The sequence below is a fragment of the Epinephelus fuscoguttatus genome, linkage group LG23 (genome assembly GCF_011397635.1).
Source record: "Epinephelus fuscoguttatus linkage group LG23, E.fuscoguttatus.final_Chr_v1".
NCBI classification, from domain to species: domain Eukaryota; kingdom Metazoa; phylum Chordata; class Actinopteri; order Perciformes; family Serranidae; genus Epinephelus; species Epinephelus fuscoguttatus.
This window is the reverse complement of record NC_064774.1, coordinates 8,214,517-8,234,846: the sequence shown is the minus strand read 5'-3', so window position 1 is coordinate 8,234,846 and position 20,330 is coordinate 8,214,517. Positions and strand designations below refer to the sequence as shown.

Below are 20,330 nucleotides of genomic sequence, written 5' to 3'. Positions count from 1 at the left end.
GTTCATCATTCATTATTAGTTCTGTACTTCATTAGTTTTTTTCTTTAGCTTATATCGTAGTTATGCTATGTAGCGTGTGAAATAGAGTATGGTGAATGTGCTAGGAAAGGTAGTATTGGCACGGTCTCTACCTGGAGCTCGCATGTACGGAGCCTGGGTTTGGTTGAAGGTGGCAGTGCTGTTTGGGCTGAGAAAGCCATGCGTAAGTAAGGTAAAGGAGGTTATTGGGTTGGTACGGGGAGCAGTGAGACCTGGCATTAGGGGAGTGTCTCTGGGATGCCAGAGATCACTGTCTAGCCTCCTGGAGGTGTCGTGGGACCAACTAGACGAAACACTGGTGTAAGGAGGTTCCCACCCGATGACCCCAAAGACATGTTAGTTATCACTGCTCACTGGTCTGTATAGTTAAGCCTTGCCATATTAGCTTATCATAGGGTTTAGGAGGTTATTCACTGAGTGCTGATCCTTTCTCTAGAGCACAAACTTCTTGTGTTTATTTGAATTCTCTGAACCAATAAAGAATTAAATATAAAGGACACATTTACATAATTTTTAGGGGAATGTCCAAGGACCTCTCGTGGTTCTGGTTATTCACAGTTGTTTTATACTGTTACTGACTGCTGACCCCTCACTCCAGTTTTCCAAAAATCGTCCTGGCTAAAAACAACAAGCCTTGCCGTCTGTTGCAGGACACATTTTGGCCTTCATCTTGGCTCAGAGACTGACATCTATATGTAATGATCCACTGAAGTCAGGAACAATACATCAATACATCAATACAATACATACAACAATACATTAATTAGTATAGATCAATTAGTCTGAATTTCTGAGCCATCTTGACTGTGAGGGAGCAGGGAGGGACAATTCCAGTACGGCCACCTGGTTTTATTCCATCTGCTGCGTGGTGTCATGCCAAACTGGCAACCTCCGAGGCTGAAAAATGAAGCCAATGCCAAGTGCCAAAAACTGCAGTTCCTCTAATGGCCACTTGAGGGTGGCTCCAGGACCGAGTCAATCCCCATAGACCCCCCCATGTTAAGATGTTCAACTTCACAGCAGAAATACACATGTTTATTAAGGTTTAAAGTTACGCATTGACAGTCAGATCCACAGCTCCAACCTCTTGTCCAACTATGGGCACTTCTGCCCGAAATGCTGAACTTTAGGTTTTAAAACAGCAGTCTAGAAACCAGTAGGTGACATCCTGGTAGCTACATCTATTATTTATACAGTTAATGGTTATACCACACTGAAAGAGTGTTTCACCTGCCCGATTTCACAGACTTGATTTTGATTTTGTCAATCTGGTCATTTTTTTTTTTTTTTTTTTTTTTTTTAAATTATTGTTATTATTTCCTGCTTTGTTTTACTGTAGCCTACACATAAAGTTAAAACCGTACAAAAGTCCAGTTAACGACATGGATCAAAAATTTGTGGCTTTGGTTGGTCATTAAAAATGCGTTTGCAAACCAATAAAAAAATAATCAGTGATCAGATTCAAACTCACCGGGAAGGAGTAGAGGAAGACACCAAGGAAGAGCAAGATGAAAAAGAGAATGATGAAGAGGATGATGAACCACTTGAACCGCCTCCAAAGGATGAACTTGAGAGTCTTATAGGGGGAGGAGAACCACAGGAAGGAGGTCTCTGGGCGCCTGAGACAAGAGAAGAGGATGACAAACCATATTTGTAAGTGTGAGACTATGTGTGTGTGTGTGTGTGTGTGTGTGTGTGTGTGACTCACTGAGGCTCCTCCAGGTGAGGGTTCATGTTGGGTTCGTCTCTGCCGAGTCCAGCCGGTCTCTCCTCTTGCTCCTGCTCCGTCACGATCTCCAGAGACATCTCCACCTTCCCCTGAAAAACACACAACAAGCCTTTACTGGTGCGGTCCCACCTGGAGCAGAAGCTTGATGACGTAGTGACTACACGCAGGGCTAGCTGGGGAACATCTGTAGCTGGTTAGCTAACATGCGACCTGACTGGGAACATGCAATGGTTGTGTGTTTGTTTTTCTCACAGCGAGGATCTTCTCTCCGTTTTGCTCGCAGGTGCAGGGCCACCATCCTTTGACGGTCTTCTGCTCGAACAGAGACACCAGTTTGTCCGCCGGCTGCTCCAGCAGCTGCAGGTTACATTTCTCTGCAGACTTGGCGGGGCGCAGCATGTGGTTCAGGTCCATCACGAGGTGACCTGAGGAGACATTTACAGTCCACTCACACAGGGCTGGAGCATGACGAAAAAGAATCAGAGACATCGCCGTGTTTCCAGTCGAGATAGTGCCATGAAAAAGGGTACTTTAATACAAAACATGATCTTCTTAACTGTAATCAAGTCGGTTTTGTGCCTCAAACAAAAACAACCAGCTGGTCATGATTTAGCAAGTCATTGGTGTGTGTCCTGTGGCTACTTAGGCACAAAAAGCAGTTGTTTTTGACAGAGACATCACCGTGTTTCCAGTTGGGATAGTGCCATGAAAAAGGGTACTTTGATATTCTTAACTATAATCAAGTTGGTTTTGTGCCTCAACCAAAAACAACCAAAACCGAAATGACACCTACACCCTAGTAACTAATGAACAGCTATTTTCCAGATAATGTAGTTGGACTTGAACAATTCTGTCAAACTGACAGCAGTACAGATTGAATGAATGAATAGTTCAAGTTCAATTGTTCAAGATGAAAAGAAACATTATGACTCATTTTACATCCGACATCACTTAATTTCTGAATAAAACCTGTATGAACTGTGCAGTTTGCAGGTTCAGTGTTAAATCACGGTGCTTTTTGGATGCTGAAGAAGTTTGAAAGTAAGATATTATTATATTAGCCTTGAGAATCTTTTGGGAAATCCAGATCTGTATGAACCAGCTGTGTCAGCTCTCCACATAGCCAACTCTCCTTAATGACTAATAATGGACGATCCTGTGGTGGAGGGTAGTTAGCAGAGTTTTGATCATCGTTGACGTTAAGTATGGAGGGATTGTGGGTTGATGAACGACTGAAGAGAGACTAGATGTCCACTGGAAGTGTTTTTCCAGAGCTGGCTGCAGTCTGAGAGTGTGACAGTATGAAAATGGCTCGTGTCTGACCCTCACACCGTGCAGGGAGATTAACAGTCGGCGGCCCGAGCTGACGAGCCGAAGACAGCGAGAAATGGAAGAAATGCTTTGAGGTGGCCACACACCCACAGATTGTACGAGGTGAATAAAGTCGAGCAGGAGAGAAAGATGGTGACAGACAGGAACGGATCTGGATTCCTCATCTTCCTCCTCCTCTCGCACCACAGACGGATGCTCCGCTCGCTCTACAGACCGTCATGGCAAAGAGAGAAAAGATGAAATGAAGCAGGAGTGGGAGTGAAAGAGGAGAGGTGCAGCAGTGGTGAGTTATTTCAAGGGACGGGGCCGGGGCAGCGTCAGGGGTGAAGGAGAGGCAGAATTTTGACAGCTTGAGAAGAGAAAATAAAACGGGCCCTTCCTCTCTGTGAAATGTGCCAACACAGTGGAAATGGAAGAGCGTTAATTCCAAAGATAAATGTTATCACAGTAGTTTGTCTGTACGCACGTTGCACATGTGGTTCCCCGGATAGATTTACCACCTAAAGCTTGGACAGAAACTGGGGAAAAACTGTCTAAAAGTCAGAGCCGTTGTGATTTAAGTGTATTTCTACAACCAAAAGGCTCGTATGTATGTTTCTGACCGACTTTAATCTGAGAAATATGGACCTGTTTAGAGTAAGCCTTTAAGTATTTTAGAGCAAATTAGAATTGAAGGCTTTTAATGTGGAAGTAAAAACACACATGATAGCTAAGATCTAACAGTGAGTGGTGCACCTGGATCTCTTCTGTTGCTCCTTAACTGCAACTGTGCTGAATTTCATGACGGAAAAAAGCAAAGTACAATAATTCCATGTGTTTTGATTTAAGATTGAACCGAACGAGTCCAAATTCCATCCAAAAATGGCCAAAACCCTGCTTTAAAGATACAGTATGTATAAGTTACCCCAATGTTCTGTAGTTGATGCGTTAAATTTGCATTTGTAATGTACTGATGTCGCCTTTATTTAGATTTTTCCCATGAACATGAAAGTGCTTTTAATTTTTTTTTTGATATTTTGATCAACTCACCAATCCGGCTCTGTGTGTCTAAACGCTCGCAGCTTGCTGGCAAAACGGCCCAACATACGCCGAAAATCTGGCAGTGTAAAAGGGGCTAAAGAGATTACAGACGCTGCAGTAACACTGAGATGGAGATAAACAGCACGGAAAATAAACACAGAATTAACTGCATTAATTTGGGTCCAACTGTCTAATAATTCTGTGTTTTTTGTGTATTTGCTAACTTTCTGGTGCTATCAAGGTGAGGTCTAATGCCTGATTTATGGTCCTGCGTTAAATCAATGACGTACCTACGTCGTAGGGTACGTGGCTACGCAGGAGGCTCTCCGTAGCCCCCGGCGTAGCCTGACGTGCACCTCCCAAAAAATGTAACTACACGTCGAGGCGACGCAGACCCAGCGCAGACCGAGAGGTCTGTGATTGGTTTGCTTGGTATCAACGCATTTCCGGTTCTGTATTTCCGGATTGCACCATCCCTGCCATCTAACATACTTTCTTCGACATCCAACAACTACAACTCCAGCAAGATTCTCTCTCTCTCGGTCGCCATTGTTCACTGTGACCGGAAAAGCCAGAAGCTAAACAAAGAATCAACTAGAGATGATGATAACCATTCAGGAAAGGAACGCAGCCCCCTACCGCTCTGGCGGTGAATTGCGCTGCAACAAAATGGAGTGACGGAGAAGTTCGAAGGGTTCACGATGGCATCACGGTAACAGCATAGGTACATCGTTGATTTAACGCAGGACCATAAATCAGGCTTAATGTATTTTTTGTCCTCTTTTTGTTTAATGTCTGTTTAGCTCTTAATTTGGTCAATGGAGTTAATTTAGAACAAAATAAACAGCATTAGACCATCAGTCCAGACTTGCACTATTTTGACTGGGACGATACAGTATCTGGGGACCACTGTCACTAAATGTGTAAAAATACATTTATTATCCAAGAATTTTGTTCATGTTTATGTATCATGGTTATCTAGCCAATAAAACTTTTGACAACCTATTAGAAAAGCAGAAATGCTAGCCAAAGATAAAATGAAAAAAGGGGGATTAATGTGATGGTAGATGAAGACAGACTAAAACTTTATAAGGGTTAAAATAAAGTACGAAGGCAACACTAAACACACCAATAACCAGTGGAAACACACACACACACACACACACACACACACACACACACACACACACACACTCAGAGTGATGTGTTTTACCGAGGTAGTCGTCGAAGGAGAACTTGTCATTGTCCCAGATCTGGATGGTCAGTTTAGGAGGCAGTTTGGTCTCAGCTTTATCCAGACTCCAGAAATGTTCCTGCAGACACACACACACACACACACACACACACACACACACACACACACACACACACACAGAGCAGAGGAAAATAAACAAGGAGAAGTTAAGATTGACCTTTTTCTAACAGCAACGTCTGTCTTCCTATGAGCTATATCCACTCGATGTGTGTCTCTAAGCAAACTGGTTTGATATCTTTCGGAAACACGGGAAAAAAAGGTGACGAGCAACGTGGCAAGCAATGTTCGGATAACTGCAAGAAAATTTTTTTTTTTAAAAGCTGGGAAAAATGTGTACAAATATATATTTAAAATTATGTTACAGATTTACTATTATTTTTAAGCCCTTTTTCAGGCAAGTTCCTTGTTTGTTTTTGTAGTTTTCTTTCTTTTTTGTCTATTTTTTTTTAATTTCTTGCTACTTTTGGGGGGTCATTTCTTCTTAAAGTTGCTCATCGCCTTCTTCCAATGTTTTTGAAAGAAGTCGAGCCAACTAGCTGGGGTTTCAAAGGGTTAAAAGTCTTCTTTATTACCAACTAATTTTATCTTTATTCCTTAAGTTTCTGTACTTGTTTTTTGGTGTTTTCAAACCTCACAGTAACCAGTCTCTTAAACTTCAGAAATCATCAGCTCATCTTTGCTTTTACTGTTTATATGTAGTCGATGCTACGATGATAAATTCTCCTCTTCGTACACGTTAGAAAAACCTGAAATAAAACTGTGTTGGACGATAAGACGGAGGAGGAGAGACACTCTGGAAAACATGATGGGAGGAAGCTATCAGTTTGGAGCACCACTCCATCGACACATCTCTCACTACATCACCACTTCCACACTGGACCTGTGTGTGTGTGTGTGTGTGTGTGTGTGTGTGTTTGTATTCTACCTATTATCGCCTCTGGTAAATCCACACTAAACTGCCAGACAGTATCTGATCCCGTCTCACCTCTGTGCTAATGGGCTTCACTCTGCAGCTGGTGCACACCGAGTTTCCTCTCTTTCTCTTTCCATTCCCTCAGTCGTCCTTTTTATCTGTGTGTGTGTGTGTGTGTGTGTGTGTGTGTGTGTGCGCGTGTGTGTTTGTGACACCGTGGCTGTTGTTATGTCGCCAAAAAAAAAAAAAAAAAGGCTTTTCACACCTGAAATAAAATCGCTCCCCTGTGATCCGCAGCAAATGTCAATACGTCACTGCAATGCTCCCAAAAATACTTGGTGAGGAGATTTTACGGCAAACTAAAATCTGCACTTGCCAACTTCACACAGTGGAATTAGCTTTTCTGAATTTAAAGACTTTACTAATAACCAGGACAGGTGATGATCGATTTATAGGAAGGTGAGGAGAGAAAGGCTTTTGGCAAAACTTTAAAAAGTCCGACGGGGGAATCCAGTGTCTCAATTAGAGGGAGTGACAATCTTTTCTCTGGATCGGGGTCGTTGAAGACTTTTAACTAAACTGAGCTTCTGTTTCAGTAGAGTTATGGTTGTTTACAGTAGTGTTATACACCCACTGGCCACTTTATTAGGAACACCTGACTAGTACCAGGGTGGACGCCCTTTTTAATTCTTGGTGTCACAGACTCAACAAGGTGCTGGAAACATTCCTCAGAGATTTTGATCCATATTGACATGATGACATCACACAGTTGCTGCAGATTTGCTCCCGTTCCAGCACATCCCAAAGGTGCTCTATTGGACTGAGATCTGGTGACTGTGGAGGCCATTGGAGTACAGTGAACTCATTGTCATGTTTGAGATGATGTGAGCTTTGTGACATGGTGCGTTATCCTGCTGGAAGTAGCCATCAGAAGATGGGTACACTGTGGTCATAAAGGGATGGACATGGTCAGCAACAATACTCAGGTAGGCTGTGGTGTTTAAACCATGCTCAGTTGGTACTAAGAAAATCTCCCCCACACCATTACACCACCAGCAGCAGCCTGAAGCGTTGATACAAGGCAGGATGGATCCATGACACCAAATTCTGACCCTACCATCTGAATGTGGCAGCAGAAATCCAGACTCATCAGACCAGGCAACGTTTTTCCAATCTTCTATTGTCCAGTTTTGGTGAGCCTGTGTGAACTGTAGCCTCAGTTTCCTGTTGTTAGCTGACAGGAGTGGCACCTGGTGTGGTCTTCTGCTGCTGTAGCCCATCTGCTTCAAGGTTGGACAAGGTGTTGTTGCTTCAGAGATGGTCTTCTGCACACCTTGGTTGTAACCAGTGGTTATTTGACTTCCTGTTGCCTTTCTATCATCTTGAACCAGTCTGGCCATTCTCCTCTGACCTCTGACCTCTGGCATCAACAAGGCATTTTGACTCACTGGATATTTTCTCTTTTTGGGACCATCCTCTGTAAACCCTAGAGATGGTTACGTGTCTGGCACTTAAATCACCTTTCTTCCTCATTCTGATGCTCTGTTTGAACTTCAGCAGCTCGTCTTCACGATGTCTACATGCCAAAGTACACTGAGTTGCTGCCACGTGATTGGCTGATTAGCTATTTGCATTAACGAGCAGTTAAACAGGTGTACCTAATAAAGTTTATGCTGAGAAAGATTTGAGGTGTCAGGTGAGAATTCAAGTGTATCAATACAAAGACTCCTGAGCAGGACATCACTCTCTACACTTTTGATATGCTTTCTGTTGCAGTTTATACGCCGCGCTGTCCTCTGGATACACCCGAAAATTTGACCGCACAATTCAGGCTTTTTCCTCTGAGCACTGGGACTCAGATTTTCCTGATCTTCCTCCGAATATTAAACTGAAAATGTCAGCGATGCTTGGCTTTGAATTCACTGAGAAATTTTCTGTAACTTTACCCTCGATTGAGGCGATTATAAGGAGGCAAATAAGGCTTTTAGCAGGGCAGACAAAGGGTCGTGTTTCGCTTAACAATACGTCTGATTTATACACAAACCTGCACTCTGTGTGTGTGTGTGTGTGTGTGTGTGTGTGTGTGTTGAAATGATTCGTCTCTGCTGACTGTGTGATGACTTCACACTCTCTCTAAATCAGAGTCTAAATCCACATCATGCTCTCACACTTCATAACAACACACACCAACACTGAGAGTAAACATACTACACCCTGTGTGTGTGTGTGTGTGCGTGTGTGTGTGTGTGTGTGTGCGTGCACGCGCGTGCGTGCGTGCATGTGTGTGTGTGGCTCACTTTATCCACCAACTCTGTCCAAGTACATTAAGTTATCACTCCACAGCTGTCACAAGTAAGGGTGGGACGCCGTATACGAGTGTGTGTGTGTGTGTGTGTGTGTGTGTGTGTGTGTGCGTGTGTGACTGCTCTCTGCAATATCTAGCAACATCAATCAACTTCCTCTTTGCTGCCAGACTGCTAAGTACAGAGTCTTGTTCAGTCTTCTCCCTCATTTCCTCCGTCCCTCTGTCGCCCTGTCTCATTAAAGAAGCTCTACTGGTGCTAATGTTGAGTTAAATTACTGCCAAAGTTAAATTACATATTGCTGATCCAATAAACATGCACATTTCACTATAAAACTAATAATATCTCAGGCTTACAGACATATTAATTTTCTCTGGAGACGTTGTTTGACGGTTCGGTCACACATGTCGATGTACTGTATGCCAGAAAAAAACAAATCTGACTTTAAACAAGTTTAAAAATGTGAGAATATTAAATAATAAAAATAATAATCTAAAATTATTTGCACTGAAATTGAGAGCACGATTCATCATAAAAATTTATTTGTTTGTTTAGTGATACGAGGCCTGTTTCAGGGCTGCTTTTCTGTTTTGTCTTCAGATAAATAAGGACTTTTACTTCCTGTTTATTGGACTTTAAAGCTGCCATTATCAATATATACTTTATTAGCAGTAGATCAAACACTACGTGTAATGTTAAAGCGGTTGCTCAAATTGATGAAACTACAGGTCATTTTAAGCCAACTCAACTCTGGAGATTTTTGGCATCTTTTAGCACATTAAGCCTCCGTTCCCACCGTGCAGTACAATTCAGTTCAGTACCCATTTTTTTTTTCTGTTTCCACTGTGAAAAGTTGTGGATGGTACCAATGGAACCGTTCCGTCCCGTCCCCATGTTTGGTCCCCCCTGACTGGTCAGTAGAGGACGGTCACTCTGCTCAGGGCTGAGTTGTGTCTGGTTTTGAGGCTCATGTAACCACTGTTCATACTGTGGAGAGTTTTATTAGTAAACTGTAACTATAAAATGAAAGGATGTTTTGCTGCCTAAAAAAATAACTTCATTCACTGGGCCGACTGCCGGAGACTTTTAAGGTGGAACGTTAACTTGTAATGTTACTCAATGCATGAGTTGATGACGTGAATCCATCAGCACACCTTAAATTTCACTGTGACAACTTTGACCATTATTTTAAATTTTATATGACAGACACTTTTAGTAATGAGTGGATCTTCAAGTCTTTAAATTAATTTCAGCCAGGTTATGTGAACTGTATATATTCTAATCCTCACTCGGAGAAAAAGAAAGCGTTGCAGAGTGTTGTTCCTGTGGGCTACAGCAACACTAAACCCCTGAGCTTGCCTGAGAAGGACTAAATGCACACAGCTGCTGTTTTTAAATATCCCATGGAGAGAGACTCTCACTGCAGCCTGTTCTGTGGATGATAAATGAGGTGCAGACTTCCATCTGTGTCACTGATAATGAGGAAATACAGTGAGTGCCACATTTAAGAGTACAGTTTGCAGTGGAAACACTAGGGTCTAGGTACCATGTCTTCAGGGTTACTGTTGGTTCCAAAGGTACCATACTGAAAGTGTCTGGTGGAAACTGTGCTTTATTTTGATGTTACAGCCCGCAGCTGTAACGCCTTTAGACACCAGGGGTGTGGCAAATAAGTGAATCGAATGTGAAACCAGGCAGTAATGTGAATTTACATCAACTACTGGGATCCTATTATCTGTGTCCAGAGCAGCATCTGTCAGTCTGTCTGAGGTAAGTTGTTGTAAAGTCTCAGCTAGTATGAGCGATTTTATACAGTTTCCTAGATGCTAGATCCAAAGGCGTAAATATGATATCTTTATTTACGGTGCAAAAGCTCAGAAAATCTAACCTCATTCAAAAAAAAAGTTGCTTTTTAAATGAAATTTGATAAAATTTGAGTAAATGCAGATTTAAAGAATTGAGCATAGCGTTATTTCAGGCTCTGTTACCAGGGGGTCTTTGCTGCTGCTCTCCCTGCCTTAGGCTTTCCATGTAGGCGCATGGAAGGGCAGAGAGGCCCCTGAAGAGAGTCCTACCACCAAATATAACACTGCAAATGATTACAGATTACAGGCACGGTATGAGATCGCTGCTTGTACTCGCAATATCTCGGCTGCGCTTTGGAAAGCAGAGCTAAATGGTAAACAAACATGGCAGCACACTGGTAAGGTAAGACAACACATTTACATGTCGTTTTCTATATGTTCTCTGACATTTATCCTAACGATATGAGGCGGTCTTTGTGGAAAAAAAAGCTTTAGTGGACTAACTTTGCACTTGAACGTTGCCCGTTCACTTACGTTTTAACAGGTCTGATGCTACTATGCGCCCCGGCTGTATCTAGGCTAACGGCTAACATGCTAACTATTATTTCTATGTCACTAGTCACTTGAAACAAATTTAGGACGATAGGAGACAGGTTGAAATAAACCGAAAATTCCCTTTAAGTGTTCCTGAGAGAGCTTGTGTCAATATGCAGAGCAATGGCAGGGCAGTGGAGGTGATGTGTATTTACTGAATCAGCTCATTAGCCTGTGTTTATGGTTTGCACAACTTTATGGGGACTGCGCCCGTATTATGTCCATGACAGCAGCTGCAGCACCTGGGAGATGTAGTTGTACACATGCCTCCCCTCCAAATTTAACATGTTAATATGCAAATAAACTTTACAGTATAAATAACTGGAAAACAACCACTGAAAATTGTGACTTTGCAACACATTTTCATTCTCAACTCATCAAATATGGCAGTTAGGTCAGTGACCCTGTGACTCAAAATATGATGCTCTCCACACCCCTCTAGCATCAGTTTTGGATGTGTAGGTTTCAGTTCTCCAAAAAAAAAAACCTTCCATGTTCACAGGACTACTTTGAGGTAATGAAATTACTCGGTTAGGTTGATGGTTTCGGTTAAAGTAAATACGTATGTTCTCTTAGCTGCATTTTAAAAAAAACTCAATACTGACTGTTGGTTGGCCACAGCGGTCTCCCGGGTGACAGTCCTGTGTTTGTTTGACTCATCCGTCCACCCTGATCTCCTTCCTACTTGGACTTTCTCTATCTTTATCCTACATCAGTTGCTCTAAGCATCTAATGCTGCCGCAGATGGATTAACTTGGACGTGAGTTGAAAGTCCGATGTCTCTCATACAGAGACTAAAGGGTTTCTTGTGTGTTGGTATCAGACACTGACACCAAGCTGCCATATTTGACGCCCTGAGAATCAGATTCAGTTGGACTTTGAGGTTTTTTAAGGTGTTCCCTCAGGTGCCTCACATTTCACACATTTATGTGTGAATACACCCTGAAAACACCAGAATTCTGAGAAAAACACACACTGGGTTTCTCTGAGCTGAATGAATCGAGCTGAAGAAGACAAGTGTGAGTGTTGATGGTGTTGCTGATCGGTGCCTGTGACTCAGTGATTATATCACTAACCGCTGAGGTTTCTGGCTTCATGAACTCTGCTTCTGGCTCCAGCTCTGGTTTGGACTGAGAGCTCTCCACCCAGCAGAGTTTTTTATTCAAAACTCCCTCTCCTCTTTTTCTGCTGCTCGCTGATTGAGGATGCTGCTACGAGCGAGCGAATGCCGTCGTAAAACATGTCGGCTGCGGACGGCTAAAGAGGCTCGTTTCCACGCCAAGCAAAGCAAATGACAGCCGTGTTGTTATTCCACTTTCAGTGTGATGTTATTTCAACGCTTCACTCGATGTTTCTGTCGAGTCTCAGAAACTGAACAACATCTAATTCACTCCTCTCTCGTGTAAAAACGTCACTTAGTATTATTATTATTAATGTTAATTGCGGGCCACTGTAGATTATTCAGGGGCAGAAAATCTGTAGACCTTCTGTTTCCATTTATTTACTTTGATTAATTTCAACCAGGTTCAATAAACAAACAGAAAACAAGACGGATAAAACGCTGGACACATTAGAAATGACACAGGTACTCGTTACAGCGTGTAGCTGCTGTTATATAACGAAATAATGTCTGTGTCAAATAGTCAGCAGCACTTTTCAGGTCCAGTAGAACTTGTTGGAAACATTTTAATAGATGGTGTGTAGATGTGAGAAACAAAGGTCTTTAGAGCAGTGGTTCCCAACTGGTGGGTTGCGGACCAAAAGTGGGCCGCGGGTCCGTGAGTTGTGAGTTGTAATTCAGCAGTAAATAATGAGCCGTGTGTGTCTGACTGTGAATGGTGGAAGTGTTAAATGGAATTGTGGAGTTAGCTGCAGCGATGAGTGTTAGCAGGTAGCTCCGCTTGTTAGCCGCTGAATGGCAGCAGAGCAAGCAGCCACCAGCCGCCGGACTTTACGGTTTGTAGTTTGATGGTGTTGTGTTTGACAGGCAGGTAGGAGGCTCACTCTGAACTCAGATCAGTTTTCTCTGACAGAGATAAAAGTTTAGTTTGAATCACCAACTCTGTGAGAGGACATGTACTTAAACCTCCAAACCTTGCAGAGTAACACAGACAAAACTGTCTCAATGAATTATTCTAACTGGATTAATTTAAAGATAAAAAACAACAACATATAAAAACATAACGACTAAAACGTTTCAAATTTTCGTCGACTAAAACGAGACTAAATCTACGAAGGGTAAAAATGACTAAAATGTTACTAAAAACTGATTTTCGGAGGCCGGTAATAATATTAAGAAGACAGGAAGAAGATGTATCTGAGAATCAATTGCTGAGCGTCTGTGCTTAATATTTGTATTAATCCTTTTCCATTTGCTGCTGCAGAATTTTTTCAGCACATACTGTAAGACAGATGACAGCTTTCTCTCACCTTCCTGTCGACGACACAGAGCTGCTCAGCAGGTAAGTAGTGGAAAGGAAACAGGAATCTGTAGTTGAAGTTTCCCTCTCCGCCCAGTGAGCGGTAGTGGACGTCGGTCTTCTGCTTGTTGTGTTCGTGTCCGTCGAGCCAGCTGGGAGAGTTTCAGAATGAAACACGCGACTTGTATTATCAGTCTTTACTTCCTGATTTATGGTGAGATAATTATTGTCTATTATTAAAGAGAACAAAACGATGTCTAATTTACCTCTTAACATAGATGTCACTCATTTTCTCCCCGGTGAGACTGACATCATCCAGGATGACATCACTGGTGTTCCAGATGATGCAGCGCAGGAAGAACCTGAACGACAACCATTGATGTATCTTACTATATAATGACGAAAACTCTGTGTGTGTGTCTGTTCCATGTTTTTCTCCTCACTGACTTGGTCAATCCATGTGAAATTTGGCACAGTGGTAGAGGGTCATGGGAGGATGCCAATAAAGCAATATTACATCAATTGGCCAAAGGGGGGCGCTATAGCAACCGATTGAAATGTCAAACTTTGAATGGGCATATCTCATGCCCCGTATGTCGTAGAGACATGAAACTTTGCACAGAGATGCCTCTCCTCATGAGGAACACATTTGCCTCAAGAACCCATAACTTCTGGTTATACAGATTTTCCGCCATTTTGAATTTTTTGAAAAACACTTCAAATGGATCTCTTCCTAGGAAGTTTGAGTGATCTGCATGAAACTGGGTGAACATAATCTAGGGACCAATATCTAAAGTTCCCTCTTGGCAAAAGTTGGAAAACTTACTCAAACTGAGCTTCTATAAGGCAATGAATATTGCGGAGGGCGTGGCTCATCACATAAAGGTGTATAAGATCTCAAGGGTTTCACCCATCACCACGCAACTTTGTAGGCACATGACCACACATAATCTGAGGGGACCCCTCCATTATTGACCCCATCAAACAAAATGGGGGCGCTAGAGAGCTCATTTCTTATCTAGGCCTAACCGCCATATTGATTTTTACTGAACTTGGTAGATATGTAGAACAGGACGCCTCAAGGTGACTGGAGAAATTTAACTCTAATTGGCAACTGGGTGGCGCTATAACAACAGAAAAATGCTTAAAAATGGTTAAAATGCGACCGATCGCTGTGGCTCCCCCTGTGGACCAATGTTTTGTTTTTTTTTTCTAATTTTTGGTATGACTAAGTCATGGTATGGTATGCTGTACATAATCATGGAAACTGTCAGTCAGTCATTCTGTCTGTCAGTCATTCTGTCTGTCCCACGTTTTTCTACTCACTGACGTGGTCAATCTATGTGAAACTGCACATAGGCATTGAGGACTGGCATAGGTAGAAGGTGACAAAGCTACCAATGGGTATGGACTAGTTGATTATTATTCTGGTATTTATTGGTGTATTGATTACCACTGGTTAACTACTGACTGACTGAATGATTGGCTGATAAACTGATGAATGGATTTTAAGACTGACCAACCAACTGGTTATTTTCTGGATTGATTGATCTATTGATTGACTGACTGACGAACACACTGATAGACTGGTTTATTGTCAAATGTTTTATTAACTGACTCACTGACTGATTAACTAATAAACTGATTTACATCCTGATTTAGTGACTGACCATCCTACCAAATCTTTAATAGAATGCTGTGTGCCATGAGAACAGACGTCTGAGTCCATCTGAAACCAAAGATTGCATCGCGACAGTGCACGTAATGTGTGTGTGTGTGTGTGTGTGTGTGTGTGTGTGTGTGTGAGATCCTACTTCTTAGCCTTGCGTGGGGTGACATTGAACGGGGGTCCAGGCAGTCCCAGCGACTTGGGGAACAGGTCCACCCACATCATCAGACGGCCCTGACGGACAGAGCCAACAACCAATCAAAAAAAAACATTTTGAAGAGAAGGTAAAAAGCTGACAGCAGACGTTGTGTGTGTGTTACCTGCTGGATGTCGGGCTGCAGTGGGCTGTACAGCGCTCTGGTCTCCACGTGTTCAGGTACAAACCCCATCTTCCTCAAGATGAGGAGGGCCAGTCGCTCCTTAATTGGACCGAGATGACGTTTGGACATGTTTTTGTCCTCTGAAAACACACAATCACACACACACACACACACACAGCAAATGGAGGTTTAAGTTTAGGTCACAGAACTCTTTAAATGACTGCTAAAGCTCTCTGAGTGGAGAATGGAAACACAGAACACACACACACACACACACACACACTAAGCTGTTCATTGGTCTCTGCATCATGAATGAACGAGGAAAATCTGTGCTGCTTCCAAGCAAAACTAAAATATCAAACTCACGTCAAAAGTTTATGACAGTAAACTGAGAGTCACCTCAACTCAGAGAGGAGAGGAGAGGAGGAGGAGAGGAGGAGGAGGAGGAGACAAAATAAAACGAAAAAAGAGAAAAGAAAAAGAAAAGAGGAAAGGAAGAGGATAGCAAATGAGATAAGAGAAGACAAAGAGGAGAGAAGGGACAGAGAGGAGAGGAGAGGAGGAGGAGACAAGGAAACAAGGAGAGGAGAGAAGAGGAAAGGAGGGGGAGACAAAGGAAGAGAGAGGAGATGAGTGAAGAGGAAACAAAGATGGAGAGTAGACAAACGAAGAGACGAGAGGACAGGAGACCAAATAAAATGAAAGGAAACAAAAGTAACAGAGGAGAGGAAAGGAGAGGAGAGGAGACACTAAAACTAAAGGTAACAAGGAAAAGAAAAAAGGAAAGGGAGAGCTAGGAGATGAGACAAGAGAACACAAAACGGAGAGAGGAGAGAAGGAAGGGAACATAGAGGAGCAAAGGAAGGAGATATCAGATGAGGAGAAACAGAGGTATGGAAAGTTGAGAGAAAGCAGAAATAGGGGAGAAGGGAGAGAGAAAGGGGAGCAGATAGAATGCAGATGGAGAAAATAGAGGAGGGTGGATGAAAAGGGGGGGAGAAGAAGAGATGAGAGAAGGAAAGATGGGAACGCAAAGGATGATTTTAAAGCAGTGAAAAGGAGAAGAGGAGGCCAAAGAGTAGAGGAGAAAGTAGAGACGAAGGAGGAAGAGGAGACGAGGAGGGTGAGAGAAATGGGAGCGAGAGAACAGAAACTGTCAAAGAAAGAGAAAGGGATAGGAGAGGGAAAGGATGTAAAGGAAAGGAAAAGAAGACGGCCGAAGGAGACGAAAGTCAGACAGAAAAAACAGGAGGAAACCTGAAGGAGTAAAAACTGAAACAAAAACAGAAAGAAGGGAACGAGGAGGAAAGTAAAGAGAAAAAAAAATCAGAGGTAGGAGAGGAAGAGGAGTGCGGCCTCTTGGCCAATTAGCAACCGCTTTTGACGGACAGCGGGCTGACGCACGGTAACCGCGGCAACTGTGGAAAGAGAACGGCGGCGGCGCTCCTCGCTAACCGAGAGACGACCACGATGTTGACGTTGGCTTGTGCGCACACACACACACACACACACACACACACACACACACACACACAGTTGTGCCATAAATCACCAAAACGACAACCATGACCTTGCATCGCACCAGCCATGGAACATGTGTGTTTGTGTGTGTGTGTGTGTGTGTGTGTGTGTGTCGGGGTGAAAATTAATCTTGAATATTTATCTCATCGCTCGGCTCTTCAGGTGGTCCTGTGGTTTAACTCCCTCCCTTCCCTCCTTACTCCTTTCCTCCTCCCTATCCTCTTCCCCTCATCTAAAGTTCTGCAGTCTCAGTAGCAAAAGGAGGACACAGAGGAGAGGAGGGATGAAGGGAGGTAGATAAGAGACGGAGGAGAGGAGTGATGGGAAAAAGATGGGAGTAAAAAAATAGTAAAGAAGCAGAGAGACGAGGGGTAAGGAAGCATAGATGGGAAAGGACGAGCAAGGAAACAGGAGAAAGGAAGGAAGAAAGAAGAAAAGAGAAGAGAAAGGAGAGAGGAAAGACTAAGAACGGGAAGAGAATAAAACGAGAGACCGATAAAAGGAATGATGAAGGAAAGAAAATTAGGGGAAAGCAAAGGAGACACAGAAGGTGAGAAGAAGGAGATAGTGGAAAGAAAGAAAGGATAGAGGACATAACAGGAGGGCTAGGAGGATAGGTGCGAAAAAGAGAAGAAGACAAAGGTTGGAGAGAGGATACAGAGGAAAACGAAGGAGAGGTAAGGAAAGAGGGGAGGAACAGAGGGGACTAGGAAAGGAGACAAAGGTTAGATAATAGAGGGGAAAACAGGGAGGAGACATGTAGGAAGAAAGAAGGAAAGGGAGGAAAGGAGACATGGAAGGGAGAAAAAGGAGGAGACAGAGGGAAGAAAGAAAGGATAGAGGAGATAAGAAAGGAGACGACAAGTAGGGGAGGAATGGAGAAAAAGAGTAAGGAAAGGAGAGAAAAAAGGAAACTAGACCAAGGTTAGATGATAGAGGAGAAAACAGGGAGGAGACATGTAGGAAGAAAGAAGGAAAGGAGACATGGACGGGAGACAAAGAAGGAGACAGAAGGAAGAAAGAAAGGATAGAGGATATAAAAAAGGAGGCGACAAGTAGGGGAGGAATGGAGGAAAAGAGTAAGGAAAGGAGAGAAAAAAGGAAACTAGACCAAGGTTAGATGATAGAGGAGAAAACAGGGAGGAGACATGTAGGAAGAACGAAGGAGAGGGAGAAAAGGAGACATGGAAGGGAGAAGAAGAATGAGACATAGGGAAGAAAGAAAGGATAGAGAAGATAAGGAAGGAGACGACAAGTAGGGGAGGAATGGAGGAAAAGAGTAAGGAAAGGAGAGAAAAAAGGAAACTAGACCAAGGTTAGAAAAAGGACAGAGGAGAAAACAGGGAGGAGACATGTAGGAGGAAAGAAGGAAAGGAAAGGAGACATGGAAGGGAGAAAAAGGAGACAGAGGGAACAAAGAAAGGATAGAGGAGATATTGAAGGAGAGGTAGAGGAAATATGGAAGGAAAGCAGGGACAAATGAAAAGGAGACAAATGTTAGAAAGCGGATGGAGGAGGAAACAGGGAGGAGACACGTAGGAAGAAAGAAGGGAAGGGAGGTTAAGGATAGAAGTAGGTTCAGAAAGGAAAAGGAGGGAAGGAGGACAGTAACGAGAATGAGCGATTGGTGACAGGACGAAGGAGAAACAATGAAAGGGAAGCCAAGGAGAAAGAGGAGGAAACTGAGGGAAGGATAGAGGAGATATTAGAAAAGAGGAGAGGTCGAAAATATGTGGAAGGGAAGGAGACAAAAAAGGAAACGGCAGATAGAGGAGAAAATAGGAGCTGGTGATAGGGTGTAGGAGAGGAAGTAAAGAGGCAGCATAGGAGACACAGAGCTGGATAGAGAGGAGGAGACAGGAGCGAGGAGACAATAAAGGAAGAAAGTAAATCCCTATTAGCTCTTTCACACCTGAGCAAATTGCTTGATTTGCTTTAGTGCCAAGTGTTTGTCTCTCACCAAGGTCTGCAGCGGTGTACTGGTCCCCTCTGAAGTGGACCACGTCGTCTTGGTAGACGGGCTTTCGCAGGTTTCGTCGCTCGCACACTTTGTGCAGCAGCTGCCTGGGTGTCAGCTGGTCTCGCCACTGGTTTACCCCTGACCTAATGGAGGAGGAACATGAAAAAAACACCAGGAAATACTACATGGAAACAGACGTAAAATAATGCGACATATTCCATTTTTTTTTTTTTTAATAATTTGATCGTAGGAATACAAAAACAAAAAATAACAAGAGGCGTCGGTGTCCACTCACACGCAGTAGGACTGCGGCAGGCCACACATGGCTCCATATTTGGACAGGAAGCGGTTCTCCAGGTCGATCACCGTCTCTCCGATCTTCTCGTCTTTGGTGAGCATGTCGTGGTCGTACAGCATCACGCGGAGGTCCTTCTCCAGAGGGAGCGAACAGGTGAGCTCGAACATCCTGGAGCGACAAGAGGCAGCAACAGAAGGAAAACAGCCTGAGCTTGGATTTAGGTTTTGTAGTGGCGTCCCAGACCTCCCAGTGACCACAGCTGGACATCATACCGGAGATAAATCACGCTGAAATACTCTTAAACAGAGACTTATGATGTCCATGGCTTGTAGCAGGATATTTGTGATTGCTTGACGGAACTTGACAGAATGTGATGTAGCATAATATAACATGATGCTAAAGGGGTTATCTCCGCGTCCGAAAAGTGAAAGGTGCCTTAAATCTGCATTCTTTCTAATGGCCAGCAGGGGGCGACTTCACTGATTGCAAAAAGAAGTCAGATTGTATAGAAGTCAATGAGAAAAATTCCCTACTTCTGACTTGACGCATTACCTCAGTAAGAATTTTTCTAACAAGTGTATAGTCTCAATCACGACACACAAGGGGAAACAAGATGTCTACCACCGAGGCATTCCACAAACCAATAGGTGATTTCACAAAAGCTATGTCCACTTCTTTTTTTTTTTTTACATATATTTATATTTGTTAAGTTGAAGGGACACTTTGTGGTGAGACGCGACATATTGAGACATTTTGTGACATTCATTTTATGTGACATTTGTGACCATGACGTGGCATCTCTTGTGACTCGAGGCTCTTCTCATTTCTCCAGTTTGTGCTTGAGGCCTGCCAGAGGAGCAACGCGTTCTTACTCTGAACTTGTCAGATACTGGCTCTTGGTCAGGGCCCTACATGTCTAAATACAATGCACCAGGTACCCCTCCAGCGTCAGTTTTGGATGCACAGGGATGGTGTGTCAGTTTCTTCTCATTGAATGCAATGCATCTTTTCGAATTAAACTTCCATTGTTACAAAATGTACAATTTCTGCTCTTTACATGCAAACAGTCTCTCCTTAAAATTAACTTGTAATGTAGGTAAAACACCACATTTTTCGGTTTATGCCCTTAAAGGAATAGTGCACCCAAAAATG

General features: G+C 43.1%; 1 protein-coding gene across 6 annotated transcripts in view; it reads right to left on the bottom strand.

The window, feature by feature from the left end:
- The window catches only part of dysf (dysferlin, limb girdle muscular dystrophy 2B (autosomal recessive)), a 147,164-nt gene that overhangs the window by 7,991 nt on the left and 118,843 nt on the right, over positions 1-20,330 (bottom strand). For all 6 annotated transcript variants that reach the window (XM_049569378.1, XM_049569374.1, XM_049569377.1 and 3 more), the window contains 10 exons: positions 19,176-19,346; positions 18,881-19,023; positions 15,400-15,539; positions 15,225-15,313; positions 13,677-13,772; positions 13,421-13,562; positions 5,334-5,433; positions 2,021-2,193; positions 1,748-1,857; positions 1,511-1,658 (listed from right to left, as the gene is read on the bottom strand). In XM_049569378.1, the coding sequence (XP_049425335.1) occupies positions 1,511-1,658; positions 1,748-1,857; positions 2,021-2,193; positions 5,334-5,433; positions 13,421-13,562; positions 13,677-13,772; positions 15,225-15,313; positions 15,400-15,539; positions 18,881-19,023; positions 19,176-19,346 (1,312 nt within the window). The remainder of the gene's footprint in view (positions 1-1,510; positions 1,659-1,747; positions 1,858-2,020; positions 2,194-5,333; positions 5,434-13,420; positions 13,563-13,676; positions 13,773-15,224; positions 15,314-15,399; positions 15,540-18,880; positions 19,024-19,175; positions 19,347-20,330) is intronic.